The sequence below is a fragment of the Delphinapterus leucas genome, chromosome 6 (assembly GCF_059928025.1).
Source record: "Delphinapterus leucas isolate spDelLeu-1000000601 "Yukka" chromosome 6, BTC_Dleu_Yukka2, whole genome shotgun sequence".
Taxonomy (NCBI): Eukaryota; Metazoa; Chordata; class Mammalia; order Artiodactyla; family Monodontidae; genus Delphinapterus; species Delphinapterus leucas.
The window spans coordinates 103,182,019-103,208,310 of NC_143134.1; the positions used below are offsets into that span (position 1 = coordinate 103,182,019).

The 26,292-nt window shown below is 39.7% G+C and overlaps 2 protein-coding genes across 4 annotated transcripts in view; one reads left to right on the top strand and one right to left on the bottom strand.

Moving 5' to 3' along the window:
• Nucleotides 1–4,648: 4,648 nt before the first annotated feature.
• GNG10 (G protein subunit gamma 10) lies at nucleotides 4,649–25,824 on the top strand. 2 transcript variants are annotated; one of them, XM_022579060.2, is made up of 3 exons: nucleotides 4,649–4,788; nucleotides 9,428–9,559; nucleotides 13,858–25,824. In XM_022579060.2, exons 1-2 carry the CDS (start codon nucleotides 4,708–4,710, stop codon nucleotides 9,551–9,553), a joined length of 207 nt encoding a protein of 68 aa, XP_022434768.1. In that variant the 5' UTR covers nucleotides 4,649–4,707; the 3' UTR covers nucleotides 9,554–9,559; nucleotides 13,858–25,824. The 2 variants fall into 2 exon arrangements, with proteins under 2 accessions (XP_022434768.1, XP_022434767.1); XM_022579059.2 differs by lacking the exon at nucleotides 13,858–25,824 and adding an exon at nucleotides 10,820–11,780 and having other exon boundaries at nucleotides 4,660–4,788.
• SHOC1 (shortage in chiasmata 1) overlaps nucleotides 17,362–26,292 on the bottom strand; it is an 82,142-nt gene continuing 73,211 nt past the window's right edge. For both annotated transcript variants that reach the window (XM_022579053.3, XM_089913584.1), the window contains exons 22-25: nucleotides 24,167–24,298; nucleotides 21,769–21,918; nucleotides 20,146–21,109; nucleotides 17,362–17,549 (exon numbers count right to left, since the gene is read on the bottom strand). In XM_022579053.3, the coding sequence (XP_022434761.2) occupies nucleotides 17,449–17,549; nucleotides 20,146–21,109; nucleotides 21,769–21,918; nucleotides 24,167–24,298 (1,347 nt within the window). In that variant the 3' untranslated portion in view covers nucleotides 17,362–17,448. The remainder of the gene's footprint in view (nucleotides 17,550–20,145; nucleotides 21,110–21,768; nucleotides 21,919–24,166; nucleotides 24,299–26,292) is intronic.

Consider the following 26,292-nt stretch of genomic DNA (forward strand, 5'->3'; position numbering starts at 1 on the left):
AGGTGAAGCAGCTGAGATGACAACTCAGGAAAGAAAGAACTTTCAGAGCGAATAGAATAATCTGCTACTCACTAGTTCAAGGCCTACATTTACAGAAGGGACACTTCCAGTGAGATACAGAGGCATGCCTGGAATGGCTGCTCAAAAGAACATCAAGTAGCCCTAAGTCACACTGCCTCTCAAAGTCTCAAGCAGCCTGTAAAAATCTCTCCAGAGAAGCTGAATCCACACACCTGTTGGTGAATCTTTCACTCCTGAGTCATTAAGTTCTAAAAATAATGCAATGGGTAGAAGGAAGTGAAATGATTTTTTTTTGGTACATTATACTCTGTCACATTAAATATAGTTGTTAATGTGTTTCCCTGTTTCTTTTTTAGAAAACTGAAGGTAGCAAAAACACCTTCCCATTTTATCATTATTTTTATGGAGAAGAGTGATTTAAAGCTGCTTTTCTGGAAAAATAACCTACTGTTAGTAAAAGGGTGACAAAAACATGTCAGGAGTGAAGACTTATAGATCACAACAGGGAAACAAATGAAATGTTTGTCTTTACAAGGACACTGACATTTCTCAAAAGTACTGAGACTCTTAGAAGCAGTGGAAATTTATAAGTTTTTATCTTAACCAAGAAATAAATGGGTAACAAATTCTCTAAAATAATATATTGGTGATCTGTGCATTTTAGCTGGGGTGAGGAGGAAAGGATACTCTGTCCCCATGCCTCACCTTTCAGAGCTCTGGAAATAACTGCATCTGTGGGGACAGACTCTAGTCCTCCAGGTGAGCAGTGACTTCTGTTGAAAGCTAAAATGGAAGTTCTTTTCCTCCCACTTTGTGTGATACTAGGCAAGTCACTTTTCTTAGTGGGCCTTAGTCTCCTCGTCTCTAAAATTGGGAATGGACTACCTTATCTGAAGGTCTCTTTCCACCCTGAAGTTCCACTATGCAAAAATAATGGATGAGAAGACATTTTGGTGACGTATAAAGCAAAGCACAGATGTTCAGCCCTCCGTTAACAAGTGGCACCTAGCCTGCCTGTCCATGGATCACTGCAGGAGGCTGCATGCTAAAACCTGGCTGTTTCTTTCAAAGCCAGACCACTTCTCTCCAAGAAAAGCACCATCAGTCATACAGCAGCAAGCAGGGTGGCGGGTGTGATCGGGCATGAAGGAGGGAGATGGGGCACACTCCTAGACCTTTTCTGCTACCTCGTGGCTGACACACAAGTATCACCTTGGGTGTTTCCTCACAGTGGGCAACCCCAAAGCCCCCTTTTCTAACTAGAGATCATTTCATTTCTTCAGCTAACACATCAACATATGCCACTAAACCTTTTCAGCAGCCTGGAGGCACGAAGCAGTCCAGTTGAAGACTTACTTTCTCCTAAGCCAAACTCATCCTTATTCTTCGCTCCTACCTTCAAACCTAGTCCTGTTTCCTAATTTCTGTTACAGGCATCAGATCTCACCTATTCTCTGCTTCAGAAGCCTCTGCCCACTTTCCTTCGCATTTCATAACTACAATGAAGTCCTACTGGTTTAGTCTCTTGAATTTGTTCTCCATCCCACCTGCACAGTCCTCTCTAGGGCCTCGATCCAGCCACTCCACCAAAAAGACAAAACTACTATTGAAGTCATCTTGTCTCCCCAGCTTCAGTTCATTTTCTATCCTCATCCCAGATTAATATTCCTAAAATGTCTTACCACGTGGCTACCCCGCTGTTTGCCCAAAACTCCTGTTTCTTATGAGGTTTTCTGTGACTTTTCTGTTACTCACTAGAGCCTTCTTTCATTCATTAACGAATTCATTCCACGTGTGCATGGACTCCTGTTCTCCCTGCTTTCCCCCTTCCTTTCTGCCATCTGCAGGACACGTTTCCAAGGTCTAGGTCTCACCATCTAAGATGAGCTTTTCCTGATCCTTCCAGTCTATATCTTTGCTCTGAGTTCTTTGCCTCATCTTTCTGACACACAACTTTTCTATTGTGTCACCAATTTAGTCACGTTTCTAACGTGTACTTTCATGTTTTGACAAGAATATACGTTCTTTGTGGTGAGGGAGCCCACGGGAGAGGGCTTTAAAATTTGCTAATCTGCTCTTGTCATGAGATAAGAAAAACTCTTTAACACCTCAAAGATTGAACACATAGCTCACAAAAGGAATAGAAGAAATGTGCAGCCTCAACAGTTAAGACATCTAAAAGACTTAAGACACCATTTTTCATCTATTAGGTTTGTAGGGATAAAGAACCACAATACAGAACTGTGAGGGTGCAGAGAAACAGGCAGCCTTCTGGTGGAAATAGCAATTGCTACCACCTTCTGGAAACGTTTTAAAAACTGTTTTATATTCTTTGATCCACCAATTCCACTTTTAGGAATGCATCATAAGGAAATAAAAAACATCCACAAAGCTGTATGTTTAAGGTGGCCACCACAGTGTTAACTAATAGGGCAATAGGTAAATAAATTATGACCCAGTTGTACAATGGAATATCATGCAGTCATTAAAAATAATAGCCGAAGAGCAGATCTTTTCTTTGACTCCCCCTGGCCCCCTTCTAGTATCAGCATCCTGGTTTTCCTTTAGGGAACTGATCTTCCCCTTTCAGTCCATATGGTTTGGGGGCGTGTCTTAGTTTGGGTTCCCCAGAGAAACAGACTCTGAGATGGAGATTTTCATGCAGAAAGCCTGTTGCAGAGTGTGAAGATCAACACCTGTAGGGCAGTCCAGGAACTGGGGATTAGGCAGAGGGAGGCACCGAACTGTGAGGCAGCTGCCATAAAGGCCTCAGATGGCCCCAGGGGGAGCTCTGAGCTGCCATCATCCTTCACTGTTGTGCCAGCTTGAGGCAAGGGGGTTGGGGTGCAGATCTTATGCATCCCACACATCCGTCATTGGATGAGAGATGACCCTGGGAGGGGCGGCTCGCGGGCTAAGGGCAGTTTCCAGAGGGACTCAGCTGAGCGGCGTCAGCTGCTGCTACTCCCGGCAGGTGGGGCAATGAATGCCTTGGTCCTAAATGGGAAGTTGGGTGGCACACCACAGGGCCCCCTAGAGGCGGGGCTGACCCCAGCCCACAACCTGCTCTCGGCCAGGGGCAGCTAATCCGGGCATTCCAGCACCACACAAACCCTTGCCTTCAAATCGACTGGTTCAGGGGTGGACACATGACTCAATAAGGTCAGTGAGGTCCATTATGGGGATTTTTGCTGCAGCAATTAGAAAGACAGAAAAGAGGTACTACTGCTCCTGGGGTTCCTAGGCTGGGGCAATAAAAGCCTGAAACTTTCCTTCGCAGCACTAGAGGGAGTCTATTTACCATTGAAAAAAACAAGGCCAACACTCAGAAAAAGCAGAGCCAAGAGATGGAGAATGAGAGCCCTACTGCTATTATTTGGGCAATTAAACCTATTACTTTAAAGTCCTTGGGCTTTTCAGTTACACAAGCCAGTGTATTACCTTTTTGCATTACTCATTTTAAGTGGGTTCTAACAAATACAATAGCGCACAAGAATAATCAGGAAATATTCATAATACATTAAGTGAAAAACAAAATCAACAAAAACCACACGTTTGGGTCTTCCCTGGTGGCTCAGCGGCTAAGAATCCGCCTGCCAATGCAGGGGACACGGGTTCGAGCCTTGCTCCAGGAAGATCCCACCTGCCGCGGAGCAACTAAGCCTGTGTGCCACAACTACTGAGCCTGTGCTCTAGAACCGGTGAGCCGCAACTACTGAGCCCACATGCCACAACTACTGAAGCCCACACGCCTAGAGCCTGTGCTCCGCAACAAAGGCAAGCCACAGCAATGAGAAGCCCGCGCACCGCAATGAAGAGTAGCAATCACTCTCCACAACTAGAGAAAGCCCTCGTGCGGCAACGAAGACCCCACGCAGCCAAAAATAAACTAAAATAAATTAATTAAAAAAACCAAAAACCACGTTTTACATATAGTAATGATGCCAGTTTTGTGAAACAAACTAATGTCCACTATAAAAAAAAAATGCAGTACAAGAGAAACAATGGTTACAGTTGAACGGCGAGACGGGAGTGAGGGGGGCTGAATTTAATTTTCTTCTGTATGTTCTGCAAAGATGTCAGGGCCTGCGATTTTACCCTTCTTACTTTACTGACCCTGCCGGGTCAACCGCTAGGATTCCCGTCACACAGTCACAGGCTAACGCAGAAACCTGTTTCTGTTGCATGGAAACCCCATCGACCGTCCTCACCTACCCGAGGGTAACTCCCTCGCAGGGCTTCGAAGCCTTCACACGTGGCCCCTTATTTCTGCCACTCGTTCCACACCTTGCTCCATACACACGCAGTCACAGTTCCGAGTCTCCAGGAGAGCGTCTTCTCCTTTTCCATCCCCCACACCCACTCCTGCTCCTCCTAGAAGCTTCGATGTGCAGGTGGGCGCCCTGTGTGGGCCCCGCGACGCGGCTCGGGGGCCTGGGGTAGACGCAGGCGCCCTCCCTGCTTAGAGCGCAGAGTTAGGTGTCCGTCAGCTCGGGACCCCAAGGTTTCGCTTACCTGTTGCGTCTGCCACTGAGGGGAGCGGCTGTCGGGCGAGGCCGGGAGCGGCCGGCGGGCGGCGGGGCAGGCGCAGCGGCTTCCCCGCCCCGGGGCGGCGCTGGGCCTCGGGGCCTCGCGTCTCCGCCCGCCCACCGGCTCGCTCACTCGCTCGGAGCTCAGGCCGCCGCCATGTCTTCCGGGGCCAGCGTAAGCGCCCTGCAGCGCCTGGTGGAGCAGCTCAAGCTGGAGGCCGGCGTGGAGAGAATCAAGGTGAGGCCCGCGCCGGCGTCTGGCCTCGGGGTGCGGAGACCGCCCGGCAGTCCGCGGGCCTGGGAGGAGGAGGCCGAGCCCGGGCGGACAGCTGCGGGTCCGGCCTGAGCGCGAGCCGGGTGGCCGGACGCGGTGGGCGGCCCTGAGGACGGCGCCCGACCAGGCTCGCGGCTCGGCCTCGGGCGGTGGGAGTCCGCGCAGGGCCGGGCCCGGACCCCGGCGCCCGGGAGAAACGCACCTGTCCCCGCGAGGGCGGTCCGGGACCGAGAGCCCCGGCGCAGTCACGTTTCAGTGATGGGGACAATGACTCGGGGTGCCCGACGGACCCGAGGACACCAGGAATGCGGGCGACGTGCTGGTGGCCCCCCCGGGCTTGGCTGGTGTTGGAGGATGGGGTCCAGAGCTGCGGGGGAGACTGAATGGATGGGCCTCGGTGATGGGTTGATAGGCTGAGGGGGGAGGAGGGCGCTGCTCGGGTTTCTGGCCTGGTGACAGGATGGATGGCGTTGCCATTCGCTACGGTGAGGAGGAGAGATGATGCGTAAGTTTCGGATACGTGGACTTTGAGGGGATGCCCGGGAGGTGTTTGGCTACCTGGGCCGAAGCTCAGAGAACGAGGCTGAGAGAACGTATGGGAGTGAAAGCTGTAGGAAGTGACCAGAGCGTGGAACCCAGGGACCCGCCGAAAGAGATGCCCGCGAGAAGGGAAGCAAGGGAAAGCAAGGGTACTGAAGCGAGGAAGGAGGGGTTTTCACAATTCTGAGGCTTAGTCAACGTGTCCAGTGTTTAGTCAGTTGATTAAAAAGCATCTGATGTGTAATTGTGTTTACCAACTGGTATATAGCATTACTTGCAGAATGTGTGTGTGAATGAATGGACCCTGCTGCGATAGTCTGTGGACCTCAGTAGTGCCTTTTCTTTGTACCAGGCCCTATTCTAGGTACTGAGAATACGTCATTCTAGTGGGGAAGATAGACAATAAACACACTAACCAATAAATAAAATAATTTCAGAGAGTAATTGATGTAATTGATTCTAAAACAAGGTAGAGAGAGAGCTGTGGAATGCAGAAGAGGTTTCAGTGACATATGTAGTAGTAGATGCCGAATCTAATTTGTAATAGGATAGAAAGACTTTTTTGAAAAAAAAAACCTGGTTTTAAAGAGGAAACCTTTTTTTTTTTTTTTTAATTTAGGAAATGAAAAGCTGTATTTTGAGGTTGAGAGGAAGGAACACACTGTATTTTTAGGTCGAGGGGGAGAAACAAATGGAGAAGGAGAACTGGAGGTAGAGACAGGTAGTCTCTCTAAGGGGGTCTGGGGTTGGAGGGGCACCTTCTGAGGCAGGAAGAAAGGAGGAAGGATATGTGTTAACATAGATGTTTCCAGATAAGGCCTTAATACCTTGTATGATGACAATTTTCTTTGTGAAATAGGAGGCCAAGTTTTCTTTTAAGGCAGAAAAAAGGGAACTTACGGTGTCACAAGCGCTGAGGATGAGGGAGAGAGTGCTGTTGGGAATGGGAGAGGACCCCCTAGCAGGCACCATCATAGACACTTTGTGATTCTGAAGACCCAGCTACTGTGAGATTGATTGTCCTACTTTTTTTTTTTTTTTTTTTTTGTCTCCAGCAGTATTTGGCTGCCCAGGAATCTGAGTGCCCAAGGTGAACGGTAGTTGATCCAAGTAGTGGGTTAGCGGGGGAGTTTTGCCAGAAAGATAGAAATGGGAGTGGAGAGCAAGGAATTTGAGCGTCTGGCCGGAAAGAGGCTGAACCCAGGCTGAATGGAGAAGGAACAGAGCCAGCCTCCCTGTGATGGGCCAGACAAAAAAGGAAGAGATGTTCCCCCTGAGGTCAAAGAGCAGGTGTAGTGAGGAGAAAGGAAGCAGCACCCTGGATGGGCAGGAGAGATTGTGATCGGAAGGCAGGATGTTGGAGTGTGAAATTACAGATGTGGAGCAGTTACAGGTATTGGCTGTAACTACTGCTGTTGAGGAGAAGGTTGTTTGAAGAGAGGAGCTCAGGGAAATGAAACTAGGGTTGTTGGAAATGTTTAGGATGATGTGGGGACCTGAAGTGGAAAGAAAAACTGTGAGCCAGACGCCTGCCTACCCTGTGCAGTAGCTGGGGAAGGTATTCTTATCTACATTTAAAAAGTAGTTACAGGTGGTGAAACTGAGACACAGAGAAGTCAAGTGAATAGCTCAAAGTCACACAGATAATAAGCTTATTTGCAGGGTGTCCTCATGGGAGTATGGTTTGGGGTGCTTGGCAGGGCTTTTCTCAGGCAGCACCTTAGGGAGTCACAACCTTCCAGGGTCTGGTTTGACTCATTTCAGGGCTCAGTGACGGATGGAAGTTCTCAGCACACCCAGAGATGTCTTCTCTTTCACAGACTTGCTAACTGGTAAATAAACCAGAATACCAGTTTCTTAGCATATGATGGAGGGCACCCCTTCCCAGTGCTTCAATGCTCAGTATCCTTCCAAGGACCCCTTCTTTGCTTTGGAGAAGTCTCTCAGAAGTTGATGGGTCAGCCTGGGCTCAAACCAAGGAAAGTCATATGATTTGGGTAGGGATTATCCCACCTCCATTGGGAGGATACAACTTCTAAGGGTTTGGGCTTGTATTCTCCCAGGCCAGAGTTTTTCCCTTCAAAGTGCTAGAGAAATGCTGACCACTTTACTCTTCTCTCATTTGCTTTGCATATCCCTCACCTTAACTTTTTGACATGTTCTTTAGGCTAGGGTGCAGTTAGTCCCATTTCTCTGGGAGTCCTGGGAGACAGTCTCTTTCCACCCATCATGTGTGGAGTTCACTCGTTCCCTCTGAAGCTGAGATAATAAGTATGAGCATAATTGGTTCCAAATTTCTTTTGAATTAATAACATGTATATATAATCAGTAATTCCAATTATAATTAACATGAAAATGTCAGAACTTCTGTTGAGGGAAAGGCAAGCTTAAACATTAGTTTGGCAACATTATATTACATGTTTATATGATATAAACTGTTATTACGTTAATGAAACTAAAATTCCTAAAGTATTCTAGAAACTAGATAGTAACTGACACCTAAGGAATTGATTTTTTCAGTTATTTGGAAGCTTGGAAAATTAACACAAATTAGTAGTAATACTTGAACAGCAATTGGAACATTTTTGTACAATATGGGTGAGATTTTATACAAAACACTTTTTCAGTACAAGAGAAATGGAAAGCAAGGAAAGCCTCCAAGTACAAATATCCATCAAATGGAGGCTAAGAAGAAAGGTAGAATAATATAGTGTCAATACTGCCTAATACACTTCTTCAAAACTTAGTGGTTTAAAACAACCTTTATAAACTCGCAATTCTTGGATCAACAGTTTAAGCTGTGCTCAGCTGTATAGTTCTGTTGGTCTTTGCTGGGCTCTCTGTGCATCTGCCATCAAATGGAGGGTTGGCTGATGGCTGGATGATCTAGGATGGCCTCACTCATATGTCTGGAGGTTAGTAGGCAGGTGGCTGGGGTTTGGCTGACTGGTTCTCCTCCACAAGACCTCCAGTAGGCTAGCTTGGGCTCATTTGATGGTGGTCTTACGGTTGCAACCATAGCAAGAGAAGTAGCTGCAAAGGCTTTTGAGGCCTAAGCTTGGAACTTGCCCATTATTTCTGCCATTGTCCTGGTCAAAGTAAGTTTCAAGGCCAGCCCAGATTCAAGGGGTGGATAAAGACTTTACTTCTTGGTGGTAGGAGCTGCAAAATATTGCGACTGTTTCTGCAGTCTGCCACAAATGATTGCTAACTAGTGTCAACACTATTCTAAGTGTTTTACGTGCATTAACTCATTTATTACATCAACTCAGGGAGGTAGGCACTGTTACTAAATACGTTTCACAGATGAGAAAACAGGTACTGAGAAGTTAAGTAACTTGTCCAGAGACTGCACTCTTAACCAATAAGCTGTTCTGCTTCAAAAACACGATGGAGGGCTTCCCTGGTGGCACAGTGGTTGAGAGTCCGCCTGCCGATGCAGGGGACGCAGGTTCATGCCCCGGTCCGGGAGGATCCCACGTGCTGCGGAGCGGCTGGGCCTGTGAGCCATGGCCGCTGAGCCTGCGCGTCCAGAGCCTGTGCTCCGCAATGGGAGAGGCCACAGCAGTGAGAGGCCCGTGTACCGCAAAAAAAAAACACCCCAAAACAAAACAAACATGATGGAGGGACCTCGTCACTTGTTTTGAGCAGACCAGATAAGGCTCCATCCAGCCTTGTAAACATTAAAATAGTCTGTTCACATGGCAGACCTGGATATATCAATGCATGCTTTATAAGTGAAAATTTGTAAAGGGCACACTAGGATAAGCTATTTCTTTCAAATTCAGTCTCAAAACTAGGATTCTAAATGGATGAAAGGTACGGCTTTATCTTTCCTTTGTTGAGTAAGCCACTAAACCAAAAATACCCTAAATCAAGTTATAGAAATTGTAACCTTTCCTCTTTGGAGTTCAATTATTAGAACTTTCAGCAAAAAAGACTCTTGGAGGTTGTACAAAGTATGACCTTTGTCAGGTTGTATGATCATTTTTCAGAGTCTCAAGTGACTGCTGGATGGATCTGGCTGTGAGCAGCATGTCAAGCTCTTGTCCCTTTGTTTCAGGTCTCTCAGGCGGCAGCAGAGCTTCAACAGTACTGCATGCAGAATGCCTGTAAGGACGCCCTGCTGGTAGGTGTTCCAGCCGGAAGCAACCCCTTTCGGGAGCCCAGATCCTGTGCTTTACTCTGAAGACTGGTGAGTAATGGTACACCAGGCCATCTTGGGGCCATGGCATTATCATGGGGCTTCCCAAAGGACTTGGGCAACTGAGTTTTAAGTATCTACCGTTCTTGGGGGAATTAAAATAAACCCAGCAAAATGCACAACTTTCCCTGAAGGATGACTCTAATCGGCCGCTTGTGGAATACATCTAATTAGAAGAGTCTCAATGCTCTTTGCATTAACTCAAGAGATGCTAATATCCTTGTGTACTTGAGCTTTTGAACTGAGCTGGCCAATAATAATTTCTTGACCTCAATACCATCTTCTCTGTCCTTTACACCATCCTGGAGTTGTGATTTGTTGCTTGGTGCTATCAACTGACTTGTTATTCTTGGGACTAAGGACTCTCCAGAGGAGACTTGGTCCCATCACCAGCTGTGATTTCTTTCCTAGAAGCTTTCAGAATGTATTTCTGTGTTTTAACGGAGGAAGAAATGGAGTAACTGGGGAAAGTGTGAGTAGGGTTAAAAGAACCTTAAAAATTTATTCTTGAAATGAAAACACCTCTTTGGTGGCCTATAATAAATTTCCTGGGTTCTAGTGTGTTGTATGGGGTCTCATTCACATTTTCACTGTTTTTCTTGGAGGCGGGGGAGCAGGGCAGGGCATAGATTATTAGAGTCTTTTGGGGCCAATATATTTCAAATTACATGTTCTAAGGGGTGTTTATACAGGAAGTAATCATCTTAGGTCTTTTTTCATATACTTGAAAAGGAAATTATTCACATTAACAAGAAGGAAGTAATCATTCTATCAGGTACTATTGTACCTTTTAATGGAAAATGTTCACATTTATGGTATTAAAATAATAGTCTTCTGCTGGCATAGCATTTTTCTTTTTACAGAGCACTTTCATGGGTCCTACTCATTCAATGGTGTAGTCTGGATTTTCTGGTATTAACATGTTACTTTCTTTGAGAACCCTAAAGTGACCTATGAAATGATGACTAGTTAATTTTTTTTTTTTTTTTTTTTTGCGGTACGCGGGCCTCTCACTGTTGTGGCCTCTCCCGTTGCGGAGCACAGGCTCCGGACGCGCAGGCTCAGCGGCCATGGCTCACGGGCCCAGCCGCTCCGCGGCATGTGGGATCTTCCCGGACCGGGGCACGAACCCATGTCCCCTGCATCGGCAGGCGGACTCTCAACCACTGCGCCACCAGGGAAGCCCGATGACTAGTTAATTTTATGTATAATTTTACTAGGTGAAAGCCTACCAAATTCTCTTTCCAATAGGGAAGAAGTCCGCTGAGGAATGCTTTCAAGCACCAAGTGATAAATGACTGCCTCCAAATCTCAAGAACACACTTCTCCAGCCAAATGACTTCTAGATATTTCACAGGACCTTTCCTGTGGCCTGGTCCTTTAGCCAAAATTCTATGGAAATTTATGAGTTTCTACTCAAGGAAACTGGGTGAAGGAGTAGATTTTAAAAAATAATGGCCTGGTTCTTTGTTGAAGTGCTTTATACTTAAACAAAAACCTTACCACCAAATATACCAAAATACACCTCTTTCATTAAGTGAATTACTAGTGTTTCTATACCTGGAATGTTACATATGTTTTATTTACTAGATGTTTACATTTTGGGAAGAAAAACAGTATTGTTTGTTAAAAAAATTAAATATTTGTAATTTGTTGTTCCCGACTAAGATTTTTATACCATAACAAAATTTGTTCTTTTCTCATGAATTTATAATTTCTAAATGAAGACAAGCAAGTATAAAATTGGGGGAAGAATGGGCTTTATTAATCAAATGATGTCTTGATTTTTCTAAATGAGAAGATTGTTTTATTTTTAACACTAAATATGGGAGCTGTTTCTTAGCAAACTTGTTTGAAAGGATTAATGTTGTGTTGTGTATTAGATTGCCCCATCGTGTATATGAAGCAGATTTGATCTTTGTCTTCTTAAGTTTCTCTATTTTATAATGGTGGTTTTACTTTAAAAAATTACTAAATTATTTCATGTCTTTAAAACAATGTTTAAATGTGATCTACAGAATATTGCAAATGATTAAAAAAAAGTGATGTGAAAATATTACAACCTAAATGAATTCTCAATGTCACAAGTGTTTTACTTTGATGATGTGCCTTTGATTTAATTTGGGACACTTAAAAGAATACTTTATATGTGTTTGTTATAATCTTTGAAGAGCTTGGAAATAAAATTTCTGCTTAATTTCTGCTAATGACAGCAACATTTTGTGTCTGATTTTGTTTTAAGGCTTCATAGATTTTGTTTGCTTGTGAGATTGAGTGCTGGAAGTGGGAGGTGAAATTTTTGTTTACAAGCCCTCACAGAATTTTGTGAAAAATAGATATATGTATAACATGCAGAAATATCTCAATTACTGGCAACATTTGCTCTTTGAAATAGCTATGTATAAATCCATAAATAAATGAGAATATATTTGAACATAAGTAGTGTTATAGTAGAGAATGTAGAAGTCATAAGATGGAACTTCTTTTACTTCCGGCCACTAAACTTCCAAATCTAAGTGATCTGAATCCCTTCCATTTGGTCAAAATTCAGGTGTCGTTTTTCTAACCCTCTTATTCTGTGGATCCGTTTCACCTCTGAAATGTCACACCATCAGTTAGCCCTTTTCTCCTTTATCTTCAGCTTCTCTACTGCATCCTTTTATCAGCATTTAAACATGTTCCATTCTCCATCTTAACAACAAAAAGCATTAAAAAAAAAATCTCCATTAAAAAATAAATTTTCGGGACTTCCCTGGTGGTCCAGTGGTTAAGACTCCATGTTCCCAATGTAGGGGGCCCGGGTTCGATCCCTGGTCAGGGATCCCGCATGCTGCAACTAAGAGCCTGCATGCCGCAACTAAAAGATTCCTGCATGCCGCAGCTAAAAGATCCCGCATGCCGCGACGAAGATCCCGCGTTGCCGCAACGAGGATCCCACGTGCCGCAACTGACAAATAAAACGAAAAACAAAAACAAAAAACAAATTTTCATCTATAAAAGATGAGTATATCTTAGAAATGTGCTGTTCAGCACAGTGCCTGTAGTTAACACTGCTGTACTGGATACTTTAAAATTTGGTAAGAGGGTAGATTTTATGTTAATTGTTCTTATGACAAAAAATAATAAGGCAGGAGGAAACTTTGGGAGGTGATGGGTAAGTTTATGGCATAGATTATGTTAGTGGTTTCATAGGTGTATACGTATCTCCAAATTCATTAAGTTGTATACGTTAATTATGTAGAGCTTTTTATGTGTCAAAAAAAATCTCTTGATTTCACTTTCCATTTGGCAAAAACTTGGTAAGATAGTACAAGAAAACTATAGACATCTCACTTATGAGTATAGATACGTCTTAAATATAAGCAAGTCAAGTTCTGTAGTTTATCAAGAGAAGATACAACCTTACAAAGCTAATTCAACATAAGCAAATCTATCAATGTCATTCATTACATGAAGGGTTTAAAGGAGAGAATGTTTACATCATTTCATTTTTTCATCTTACTGCATTAGCTAAGACTTCCAAAGTAGTGCCGAATAATAGTGGTGATAAAAAGTATTTTGTTTGTTCCTAATATGCTGAATGCTTCCACATTTCACCATGTAATATGAAATTTGCTGTTGATTTTAGTAAACTGTCTTTGTCATCTTTAATTTCCTTCTCTTATTTCACTAATTCACTTAGTTTTTATTCAGAACAGCTATTGGATTTCATCAAATGACTTGCTGGCATAAACATTTAAGAAGAAATAATATCTGTATTTATGGATTATATAATTTTAACTTTGAAAACTCAGTTTAGTAAAAGAAATACTTGAATTTGTAATATTACAATTTGGGAGGCTGGCTGGATACAAAGTATATATAGAAAAATAAAAAGCATTTTCTACACTGACAATAGCTAGTTAAAAATGGAAATGGGCACAACTTTGTAAATCAACTATAATTTTAAAAAATAGAAATGGAAACTATCCCATTTCCACTTTAATGACAAAACTATAAAAAATACTTGAAAATACATTTAACAAAAGTGCAAGAATCATAAAAGATTTTACTGATGTTTATAGAACAGGGTCCAAATAAATTTCAGGATATTAGGACAATTTCATTAAAATGCAATCTTACTAAAATTTCTATAAATTTATTGGAATTCCTATTTTATTTTTTAAGGGAAACTGGTTAAAATATCTAGAAGTTTATATGGAAAATCAAGTGTCCGAGAATAGCTTTTAAAACTGTGTGTGTGGACTTCCCTGGTGGTGCAGTGGTTAAAAATCTGCCTGTCAATGCAGGGGACACAGGTTTGAGCCCTGGTCCAGGAAGATCCCACATGCCACAGAGCAACTAGGCCCATGCGCCACAACTACTGAGCCTGCGCTCTGGAGCCCGTGAGCCACAACTACTGAGCCCATGCACCACAACTACTGAAGCCAGCGGGCCTAGAGCCTGTGCTCTGCAACAAGAGAAGCCACCGCAATGAGAAGCACATGCACCACAGCGAAGAGTAGCCCCCGTTTGCTGCAGCTAGAGAAAGTCCGCATGCAGCAATGAAGACCCAATACAGCCAAAAATAAAAAATAAAATAAATAAAACAAAACAAAATCATGCGTGTGTGTGTATGAAACGTGGGAGGGTGAAACTTGCCTTACCAGATACTAACTTACTTTGAAGCTGCTGAATCAGAACAATATGACTTAAAAAAACAAAATATTCAAAACAAAAAATTCAAAATAAACAATATTATTGTAGTATAGGATTAGACAAATAGATGATTGGATGGATCATAATAGTTCGGAAATAGACCTGACTTTTTTTTTCTATTCAGTGGAAAGTATAGTTAATTTAACAAATAGTGCTGGCATTATTGGCTATGCATTTGGAAGGAAATAAAATTGGCCCTGTATTATACTATGCAAAAAAAATTCCATAGGTTAAAGAAAGGTGATAAAAAAGCATTAGAAGAAAAATTAGGAGAATAGTTGTGTAACTTCAGGGTAAAAAAGGGCTTCGTAAGCAAGGCAGGAAACCCAGAAATCAAAAAAGAGAAGATGTGTATACTTGATGATCAAATTAAATTTAAATAAGCAATTTAAATAAATAATTTAATTAAGTATGGAATTTAAAATTCTTGTATGGTAAAACTGATAAACCAAATACAAAAGCAAAAGACAGAAAACGTATTTTTTTCAGCTTTCATTTTGGATTGCTACAGTTTGCACTCCCCATTCCCTCCAACCTAGGCTACTCCATTTATTAAAATTGTTGGATACTTTGCTTTAGGGCAGGCTTGTTATTTGAGGAGAGTAACTGGGCTCTTACTGTGAGAGGCAAGGTGTGGGACACCCTGGTGTTGATCCCCAGTTGTATGCTGCGTCTCACTGACGAGGGAAAGAGTATCTTATGTCCACCCACAACTGGAAGGGACAGCTGATGTTCTGATGAGTCCTACAGTGTTTGGGCTGGGCCTAGGAACTTGGGGGTAAGGCCACTCAAAAGCCCTCAAAGGTGAGCATCACAGCTACCAGTCATAGATCTAAGGGCAAGTAACTCCCCTTAGAACATGAAAAACCTCATGGGGAAACGCTCTCAGATAATCGAAGTTTCCATGGCAAGAGCCAACCTGGGAAGCTGGGCCTATTCTAAATAATTCCATGTGATATGGTGTTTGGGAGAGGATCTTGGAGGCTGGACTGACAATTCTGACCCCCTAACAAGGACCTATCCAAACCCTTCAGGCTTCTCCTATGGACCAACCCAATCGGTCATGTGACAGTCGCTCCCTGGGAGTGCTCTGCTGAAGCAGAACTCATTTACTTTATCCTCTGTTCCCAGGCTACAAACACAAGACTTGCCTCCCAGTAATACCTCTGATGGGCAACAGCACTAGAGGCTACTCCAGACCCAGGCAGAATGAATGTGTCCTTAAACACCGAGCATCGTTGAGAAATACAGGCAGGAGGACTCAGAAGCTTTCACTCTATTTGGTGAGGAAGCAGGGGTGTGGGTGTTGATAGCTTGGCCTAAGCTTGCCCCAGTCTAGGGCCTATAAAGAAACTCCTCTCCTCTGCAAGCTGATTAAAGATGGGATCAAGGGACTTCCCTGGTGGCGCAGTGGTTAAGAATCTGCCTGCCAATGCAGGGGACACGGGTTCCACCCCTGGTCCAGGAAGATCCCACATGCTGCAGAGCAACTAAGCCTGTGTGCCACAACTACTGGGCCTGAGTGCCACAACTACTGAAGCCTGCGTGCCTAGAGCCCATGCTCCACAACAAAAGAAGACACTGCAATGAGAAGCCTGCGCACCACAACAAAGAATAGCCCCTGCTCGCTGCAACTAGAGAAAGCCCAGGTGCAGCAATGAAGACCCCATGCAGCGAAAAATAAATAAGTAAATAAATTTTTTAAAAAAGTTTTTTTTTTTTTAAAAAAAGATGGGATCAAGGAGATCCGCAAACTGGTAAGACAGCCTTACCTTAGTTTAGGAGAAATCCTGCCAAAACTTTAAGAAAGCATAACAGAAATTCCAATAAAATTTCCAGAAATAGTTTCTCTTTGAAGTCTCCACCCTCCACACACCCAAGCAAAACCAAACATCCTATAAATAAAAGTGTAATAAAAGAGTAAGAGAGTTGGTTTAAAGTCAAGTTAAGCCAGTTTCAAAAAGGAGGACGTGATTAACAGTATCAAACACTGAAGAGAAATCAAGTGAGGTGATGTCTGAATGTCCTTTGGGTCTAAAAAGGTAGAGGTCAATTTTGGTAGTAACAGGGTGATAATTTCAGAAGCCAGGAGAGAGAGAGAATGCTTGTGGTCTTCAAACATTTTTGCAAAAAAGATGTCCCAAATCCATGTACCTCCATTTTAGAGTTGACATGTAAAAGTTTCATCAGAACTTTGAATAGTTGCAAAGAATAAAATTTTATTAGAAATATTGACATTTTAAAACAAAATTATTACATCTTTCTTTTAAATGTATTCAATGGAATACAAATACTATAGTAATTAGAAACCTACAATCATCCATGTAAAAATATACCAACTCTCCTCCCCAAATGTTGTACCAACAATACAGGAAAGCATTCTTTCTCCCATATGCTGACACTGGAATTCTCAAAAATTTTGCTGATCTGATACGTGAAAAAGCAGTAATTTATTGTTTTAATTTGCATTTGCCTAATAAATAATGAAGATGCATATTGTTTCAAATGTTTATTGGCTATTTTTGTTCCTTCTGTGAAATATCTATTCATATATTTTGCCCATTTTTCTATTAGGTTGTCTTTTTTCCTATCAATTTGTAGGAATTCTTTGTATATTAGGAATGTGTGCCCTTTTTCTGTCATGTGGGTTGCAAATATTTTCTCTCAGTGGTTTGTTTGAAAATTTTGTTTACGAAGACAGCATTTAAATTGGAAGTTCTTTAACTTCAATTTTGCCCTAGGTTTTAACTTTCTTGGTGGTGGAGGGTTGACTGTGGTGATCTTCACTTCTGGACTCAGAGGGTCAGACTGAGATGGAGGCTCATTTCAAAGGCTTTTTGCTGGAGGAAAGATGGAGGCAGCAGGCCCTTCAGGAGACAACAAACAACCCTTTGATATACATCGGCAAGGTTTTCTATTTCTCTTAAAAAAAAAAAAAAGGCTTTTCATGTTTCAGTGAATCTGGGAGCTATTTGGATCTTATAACAATATTATGTTAATTAGAATACTTACAAAGATATAAACTATAAGGCAAGATATATATTACGAAAATTTAATGTAGAAACACCGAGAACATCAAAGAACAAGTGCATTTTCATTGATATATGAGCAAACCTAAATCATTTTATTACTAGTTTATCATAAAAAAGAAAGAAATGTGGCATGCAGCACTATCAATTCTTTCAAAAAAACCTCAGACGAGTTTGTCCATCACGTCTACCAGGGACTTTTTCATACACTAGACGTCGTTTTTTGAATGGTGGTAGTTGTGAGCACGTGAAATCTGTTAAAAGGAGAAAAAGGAAAACCATTTTATTGCTGATAATAATACATATAAGTATTTTTTTTCCAGCTGTTCAAGTGGATCCTGTTTCTTCATCATCTATTTACAAAGTTAAAATTTCCAAACTGAGATAAAATAATTATTAAAAATTACATTTTTTAGCATATATATGCTTGTTCTTAAAGGCCCAATACTGATTAGTGTTAGATACATGTATTTGTATTTGTATGCTCATGCCTTGTACAATTAAATCTCCCTGGATTTAAGACTCTTGCTTTTAAGTTTTCCTTCATTAAGCCTGTTTCTTAATGCATATCTGTAATGTTGTGAAATTTATCCTGAGCTCTGATATATGATAGGTAGTGATCATGTATAGACTCATCTTTTATGATTGTATTATATATGACACATTAGCCTGAAATATTCTAGATTTGGATACTTATGGATATTGATTCATTAAATCAATAAAAAGGGAGGCTAAAATATTTTAAACAGTAGTAATTATTCCTGGCCATATAATCTCAATGGCAAGAGTTGGATGCCTTTATAAGCAAATTCGAAAGGGAATGTAGCGCTCCCCTGGTGGCGCAGTGGTTGAGAGTCCGCCTGCTGATGCAAGGGATGCGGGTTCGTGCCCTGGTGCAGGAAGATCCTACATACCGCGGAGTGGCTGGGCCCGTGAGCCATGGCCGCTGAGCCTGCGCGTCCGGAGCCTGTGCTCCGCAACGGGAGAGGCCCGTGTACCGCAAAAAAAAAAGATTCTTCTTAACTGTTTGAATTAAGTTATAAAAATAATTGCAAAGTGGAAAAAAGCAATATTTTTAAACCAACATTATTTATATGATATATGATTTTAAAATATATTTATAACTAAATTAATGAATTAAAATATAGGTAGACATTGACTATTCCATCTATATCCCTAAAACCTTAAATACTGAAATTTATTAAAAAATAATTTCTGAGATCTTCTTATTGAAAAATTGGGTTATCTCATACATTGGGATGCCCTATGTTAAAAAAATATACAGTAATTCACATGCTTAATTTGTTCCAGGGTGGAAAAAAGATGAAATTTTCAGCCAGTTCATTTATGAAGCCAGAATCACCTTCATGTCAGACTGTTACAGAGTACAATTAGAGCACAATAAATTAATTTCATTATGAATGTAGATATGAAAATCAAATAAATATTAGCAACCATATTTAATAGCATATTTTAAAAAATCATTCCTTAAAAGCCAATTAGGGGGATATGGTGATATATGTATACATACAGCTGATTCACTTTGTTGTACAGCAGAAAGTTTAACACAACATTATAAAGCAATTATACTCCAATAAAGATATTTTTTAAAAAAGCCAATTACGTTTATCACAGAAATGACAAAAATGATTATTAGTAAACCTGTAAACATTTACATTAATGTCAACAGAGAGAACATGTTTGATTTTCCCCAATAGGGACCAAAAAGAGTTTGAATAAAATTCAGCATCTATTCCTCACAAAAGTTCTTACAAAACTAGGGATAGAATATTTTCCCTTAAAATCAGGGACAAAACAAATTATGACTATTAAATGGGACCAAGTCCAAGTTTTGTGAGTCTGGGACTTATATCGTTTGAGTGTTCCTCTTTTAATAAAACAAAGAATATAAGATTTTCTGGGCCCCTTTTGGCCTCACAAAATGGCCTGGGCAAAAGAGGAGGTTTTTTTTTTTTTTTTTTTTTTTTTTGCGGTACGCGGGCCTCTCACTGTTGTGGCCTCTCCCGCTGCAGAGCACAGCCTCCGGACGCGCAGGCTCAGTGGCCATGGCTCATGAGCCCAGCCGCTCCGCGGCATGTGGGATCTTCCCGGGCCAGGGCACGAACCCGTGTCCCCTGCATCGGCAGGCAGACTCTCAACCACTGCGCCACCAGGCAAGCCCAAAAGAGGAGTTTTGAAGCTTCCAGCTTCTCCTTTCTTTTTGTTTTTTCCCCATCATAGTAAGGCCACCTTTGTATGACCATCAGAACTTAATATTTTGTTCTAAATGCTTAGGCCAAGGCAATAAGAAATAACACAGAAATAAAAGGTATAATTACCAGAAGTGAGAAAATAAAATTGTTCTTTTAAAAAATTGATATGACTAAATGTTCAGAAACATCAATTGTAAAATAGATAGCCAATAGTAGTATCTATTTAATAGGATTGTCAAAATTAAATCCACATAAAGGAAATATAATAAGTTCTTAATAAATGTTAGCTCATTAAATATCCCTGCTTGACAAAGAGGCTACTTTTCTAATTCACTAATTTCTTTATTTAATCTTTGTTAATTTTAGTCTTCTGCTTGACTTAGATTTGTTCCATGTTTTTACTTGTAACTTCTTAAGTTAAATGCTTAGTTCATCTAACGCTATGAGAATTTGACATATTTTCTTTGCCTTTATTTTCTTAAAAGTCTATAATTAGAATTTTGATTTTCTTTGATGCCAAAGTTATTGAAGATTCTTAAGTGTAGTAATTAAAACAAATTTTTTTTTTAACTTTGAGATGAGTCTATCTTTTAAAATTACACTAGAGAGTAGTTTTATCAACTATAGACAGTATTACCTGTTAATGATTTCTTGTCTCCTGAGTTAGATGAAGATACAGAGTGCCTTTTCTGTCCTAAACATTTTCCAGCTCTTTGGTAGAGATAAAGACTGTTGAATTCTTTTTGACTTACATTAGAATCAGAAGCACAAAATAAATCCAAACTGGGGACGGATGGTAATTCTTTCCAGAAAGTCTTTTTAGTCTCAGCATTTGAACTTTCACATATGAGGCCTTCTAACTCATCCGATAGACATTTTTGCTGATTAGTGAATAAATTATCTTTCTGAGAGGACCATTTGTCGCATGTATTCTGCTCTGCACCATATTGTAAGTTGAATGAGTGATTCTGTTGTTGCCATACATTTCTTTTAAAGTTCCAATGAAGAGGAGATTGAGAACCCTCTAGTGAAAAGACAGGGGCAGACAATTCTTTATTTGTAGGTCCTTTTGCTTCATGTGTTTCCTTTTTCTGATAATTTATAAAGTTAGGGGTAACTCTCTTCTGAGTGTCAATTGGTGATATCATGGTTTCACAATTCATTGCTGTTAGACCCAAAGAAAAGACATCTGACCCTGAATCATTCTGGTTCAGAAAGGAACTACCAGACACATTCCTTGCTTCTATATTAGTCAGGAAAGAATTATTCTGCATTATGTTAGGGTTACAACTGGACTCTTTCCAGTAGCTGGTCTGATTGTAAGAAGTCACAGGTGGTAAAATGCATGGCATTTCTTTTAGTTTCATAAGGGAAGAGTTATAATCTGAAGCGGCGTTTGTGTCTTCGTGCACTGTCTCTCCTAAGTCTGAATATTGGTAATATTCATTATGTTCTTGAATGACAGAATCTGAAGAGCCAGAAGCTGAAGTCTGAGAAGTAAAGGCACTAGTTTGATTCCTATTTTCCTGAGGTGACGAAATTTGAGGTGATTTTGTTACAGAAGGACTAATCTTGAATAAGGAAGTGATGTCACAAAAATGCTAAAAAAATTTTAAAAATTAATTAATATAATAAAAATACAACATAAACATCAGTCAAGTAAATATAAGTGATGACACTTATCTAAATGGAAATAAGGAAAAATATAAATAAGTAGTCCATCCAAAGGTATTATATTGATCCATGTAGTGAGAACATAACTTAATTAGGCTCCATTAAAAGAAAAACATTGTAATTTGCATCTATTTTCTAATCACTTAAAATAAAATTTTTAGTTACACAATTTATGTGAATACCATTTCCTTCATAAAAATTAAAGAAACTTACTGATAAGGCTAAAGTTCTCTTTAGCTACTACTATAAAGAAGGGCTTCAGGATTATTTGGAAGAGATAATGTAAACACATATGAATAGAGTGTGTAATTGAATATCTGTGGGCAGTATAACACTTCAAAATGATTTGAAGTGTGATAAATGATCTGTACAGAATTATCTATATAAGATAGCTTTAAAATATATAATGTGACTGACGACCAATGAGAATTCTGTATGAAATTTAGTTTAAGTAAATAATTTCTTTGCTCTGTGAAGTCCAAAACAAACTTGGATAACTTCATTTTGAAAACCCTTATGGTAAAAATAGATACTTAAATGCAAAGGAAATAAATTCATAGAAGAATATGGATCTCAAATAGCTAACCTTTAACACTTTTTCTGGAACTTCAGGTAGGAGTTCCTGAAGTTGACAAAGAGTTGCTAATAGTATCCAGTTCAGTGAAGGTCCTTTATTTAACATGAGCTGAGCCACCAATGGATTAACACTTGGAAAATCAAGTAAGTACATTTCTTCCTAGAAAAAAGTGTAAGGAATAATCAGCCAGTGTTTTTTTCTTACTCTACTCACTCCAGCAGATTAAAATTTTTGTTGTTGCATTGCACCTACCACTCAATTTGAGATGCTCGGGGGAAAAAGTATGGCCAGGAAGAAGGAAACTTGTTTGTCAGTAAAGATTCATACACCCAGAATTGGGAAGGCTCTTAAAGTTCATTCAGTCTAATCACTCATCCAAAGAGACTCATTACAGTCCATTTCCTTCAAATGACAATCGTTTTATCTAATGACAGCTCTTCTACCTTTCAGGGCAGGGTTCCCCAGCCCCCCGCCCGCACAGCAGGAGGTGGCAGAGGGCCAGCGAGCGAAGCTTCATCTGCCGCTCCCCATCGCTCGCATTACTGCCTGAACCATTCCGCCCCACCCCAGTCCGTGGAAAAACTGTCTTCCACGAAACCGGCCCCTGGTGCCAAAAAGGTTGGGGACTGCTGTTTTAGGGGACTTAGTTATATAGCTCAAGATTTCTTTAGCTCTCCCTTTGTAGACCATATACTATCATGGTTTGGTTAAAAGAACCATGTTTATGATATCTAACAGATGTTATAATTTCAGGAAAGGCTTATTGTGAAAAGTACAGGAAGAATTACTATCAACCAGAACTGACCCTGACAGTCTAAAAATATACATTTTCAGAGAGATCTCATAAATGTCTAGAAATGTAGCAGCCATCTTTATTGCCAAATTTCTTTTTTTTTTTCTGGGTTACACTGGCTTTTTGCACCCTCTTTTAGTTTATCAAACGACAGACATGTGAGTAGATTGGACATGCCTTTGTAGGAAGGAAATTGCACATACATACATATATGTCATAATTAATTATACCCATACTTGTTGATAGTGTTATGTTCTGTTAGGCATGTAAAAGTCCTGTGATTTAATATATATGACTATTTTATTTGTTTTATAATTTTATATTTTCCGTAGGTAAAATTCAAAAGGCACTAAAAGGTATACAGTGAAAAGTCCCATTCCTACTTCATTACCTCAGTTCTCTCTAGAGATAATCAATGTTATAATTTCTTGGTATCCTTCCAGAGATATTTTATTCATTTACAAATACATATAAATATTAATTTCCCCTTGTTTTACACAAATGGTAGTGTACTGCATGCTCTGCACTGCAACTTTCATGTTTCACTTAATATATTTTGAAGGTCACTCCAAGTTAGTACATAACGATCTTCATCATTCTTTTCTCATGGCTTCAGGATTTGAATATATTGAAAATAAAGGTAACAGAAACACTAGGTTGGTATGAAAGCCTGGAAATATTTATGCTTAAACAAAAGGAATTTCTAAAAATTAACTAATCTTATAACTATTTCATAACTCTACTTTCAATTATATAATTGAGTTACTGACAAATCACAGAATGATAGAATTTTGCTATTCTCATAATATACCTACTATTCTTGAATGCTGAAATGTAGGAATTAGAAAAATTATTATATTTTAAAAATATTAGACATTGAAGCCATTAGATCACCTTATAATAAGTTAGATTTGAAAGTTCATTATAAAAGATCCCATTAAAATAGTTCTATGAGGGACTTCCCTGGTAGTGCAGTGGTTAAGAATCCGCCTGCCCTCAAATCAACTTCAAGATTTTAATGTACCTGTTTACCTTTTAACAGGCCAAGAGCTAAGGACGGTTTTTACATTTTTAAATGGTTGGGGGGGAAAAAGACTATTTTGTGACATTTGAAAATTATATTGAAATCAGATTTCAATGTGACCAAATAAAGGTTCTTGGAAGAATCCGCCTGCCAATGCAGGGAACAGGGGTTTGAGCCCTGGTCCGGGAAGATCTCACATGCCACGGAGCAACTAAGCCTGCGAGCCGCAACTACTGAAGCCCGCGTGCCTAGAGCCCATGCTCCGCAACAAAGAGAAGCCACTGCAATGAGAAGCCTGTGTGCCACAACAAAGAGTGGCCCCTGCTCGCCGCAACTAGAGAAAGCCCACATGCAGCAACGAAGACCCAACACAGCCAAAAGTAAATAAATTTATAAAAAAACAGTTCTATGAGATTGAAAAATACTCATAATTCTGGAAAACTGTCTAAATAAATGCTGTGCATTATGGCTATTGTTACATATATTCATGCAAGCATGATAGAACAAGAAAATGCTACCAGAAAAAGAATTCAAGTACATGTATTTATATTTGCTTTGCAAATATCTAATTTATATATTAGGAAATAAACCTTAGATGGTGAGATTTCAAGCCAGGATTTATCCAACCATTCATGAGGATCCCTCTTCGAGGTCATTAAATTGTGGTCAGCAATTTGTCGAATTAGCAGTGCAGTCTCTTCCACTCCTGGGGCAATTAGAAGCTAAAATATATTTTTTATGTTAGATTATAGGAAATACTAGGAAACAAAATATATCACTCAAAAATTGTTTGCAATTAGGAGAAAAAAAACCCCAGAAGATTCTAATCTTTGTACACTATTTTAGATATAATTTACTAATTTATCTATGTGAAATCCAGGATGTTTTATTTGTGAGGATAAACAATTTACTTTCCTTCTTTAAATATGATATCCTTGTATTTTCTAATTTTTGGAACTAAATTGTTATTCTTCACTTCCATTTGGCATTTATTAATAAAGTCTTTTAAACATATTTGGTGTTTTATTTCATCTGTATTAGAAAAAAAGCAATTTGGACGTCACTAGCAATAATTAATATTTTGCTTTTTCTAGGTTAAACTTAATAGTTCTCAAATAAAAATAAGAATTAAACAATAGTGCAAGATTTTTCAAAAACAAAGTTGAAAAATAAGGATATTCACAGATTAATTTGATGCTGTATTCAAAATGAAGAATATGTTCTGATTTAGAGTATTCTTGGAATTATTCATCCAATCTTGGCTTATTTGATGGTAAGATACCCCTGCCAAAAATGTGTGATGTGTGAGTGTGTTAAACTTAACTCTAAAAAGAATTTCTTAATATGTCCTACTTCCTGTCTGTCTCTTGTGTTTTCCTCCATGCCCTTCCCTCTTCTGAAATGCCAGCCTTTTCCTTCCCCTTTCATTTCTATTTTTATCTTCTTCTTCGTCTTTTGGCTTTGGTTGAAGGAAAGATAGTTCATGGGTTAGCAGTTTAATGTGGATAGAGAACACTGCCCTAAACAATCACATCTTAAAAATATGAATATTCTGTCCTGTAGTGGAAATTTAAGAAACAAAGACTGTACAAACCTCACAAAATAATTATGACATTTTTTTTTCTTCCACAAGAATAACAAATACGAAACTGCTAGCATATACCTGGGGGTATATGCATGCTAAAGAAGGATTTTCTTTTTATATGAAATATATAGAGTACACAGAAATACACTGTTTGATTCCAAATTTATTTTATTAAAAGCTTTGGATGTTTTGAGACGATTTGAGACTTTTATTTAAATATAAATTTTATTTTAAAGGGCATAATTTTATAATGGTAATGAATATTACCTTAACTTAAGGGTAAGGATTCTGGAGCTCATGGCTAGACTTTGGGAGATTCAAGAACCCCTGCTAACATTGTTTTCAAAAATTTGCATATGTGTGTATCTATGCATTTTTCTGCAAAGAGAATTCATAAGAAATTTATAGAATTTTTTTTATATTAGAGTAAAATATGGCATGACACTACTAGCTGTATTTTCTTTTAGTTTAAGAAAATGTACTTAAATTTCTTAATATTCCCTTTATGGCTAGGCTCTCCAGATGCTTGGAAATAAAAAAATAATCCAACCTGATGGATTTTTTTGGCCTAAGAGGCCAAAAGCCATATTACTAAATGTATTCTAAAATAATACGAGTCTAGGGAACCCCCTTTAATGTCATAGGGTCATCAAGTTAGGAGAATGGGAGACTTGAGTATTGGTGATACATTGATACAAGAATTAGAGCAAATTAATCATCTTGTTTCTCAAATTCCATGGAAAAGTGGACATACTTTTAAGATTATCATGTGAACTTGAAAAGCTTTTGGAGTAGTTAGATCCAGGTGGGAACAAACAATCCATTCCATTTCATTTGGAATGGATTGTGCCTGAGAAGTACCTCCTATTTCATCTCCAAATGCCTTGCTTGGAACATGTCCTCTGTGGATCATGTCACTGTACCTGAATAGGGTAACTTTCTGGTATCAGATACCCCATGTATAGATTTTTTAAATGATTTTCTAAAGCATATTTTGTATATGACTGCTTTCTATTAGCTGAAGAGAAAAGAGGCTGATTAAGTGGTAAAACCTCACTTGAATGAATAAATGAGACAAATTTATATTTATTTAGATAACTTTTCTAAGAATTTTACTTCTATGTTTAACAT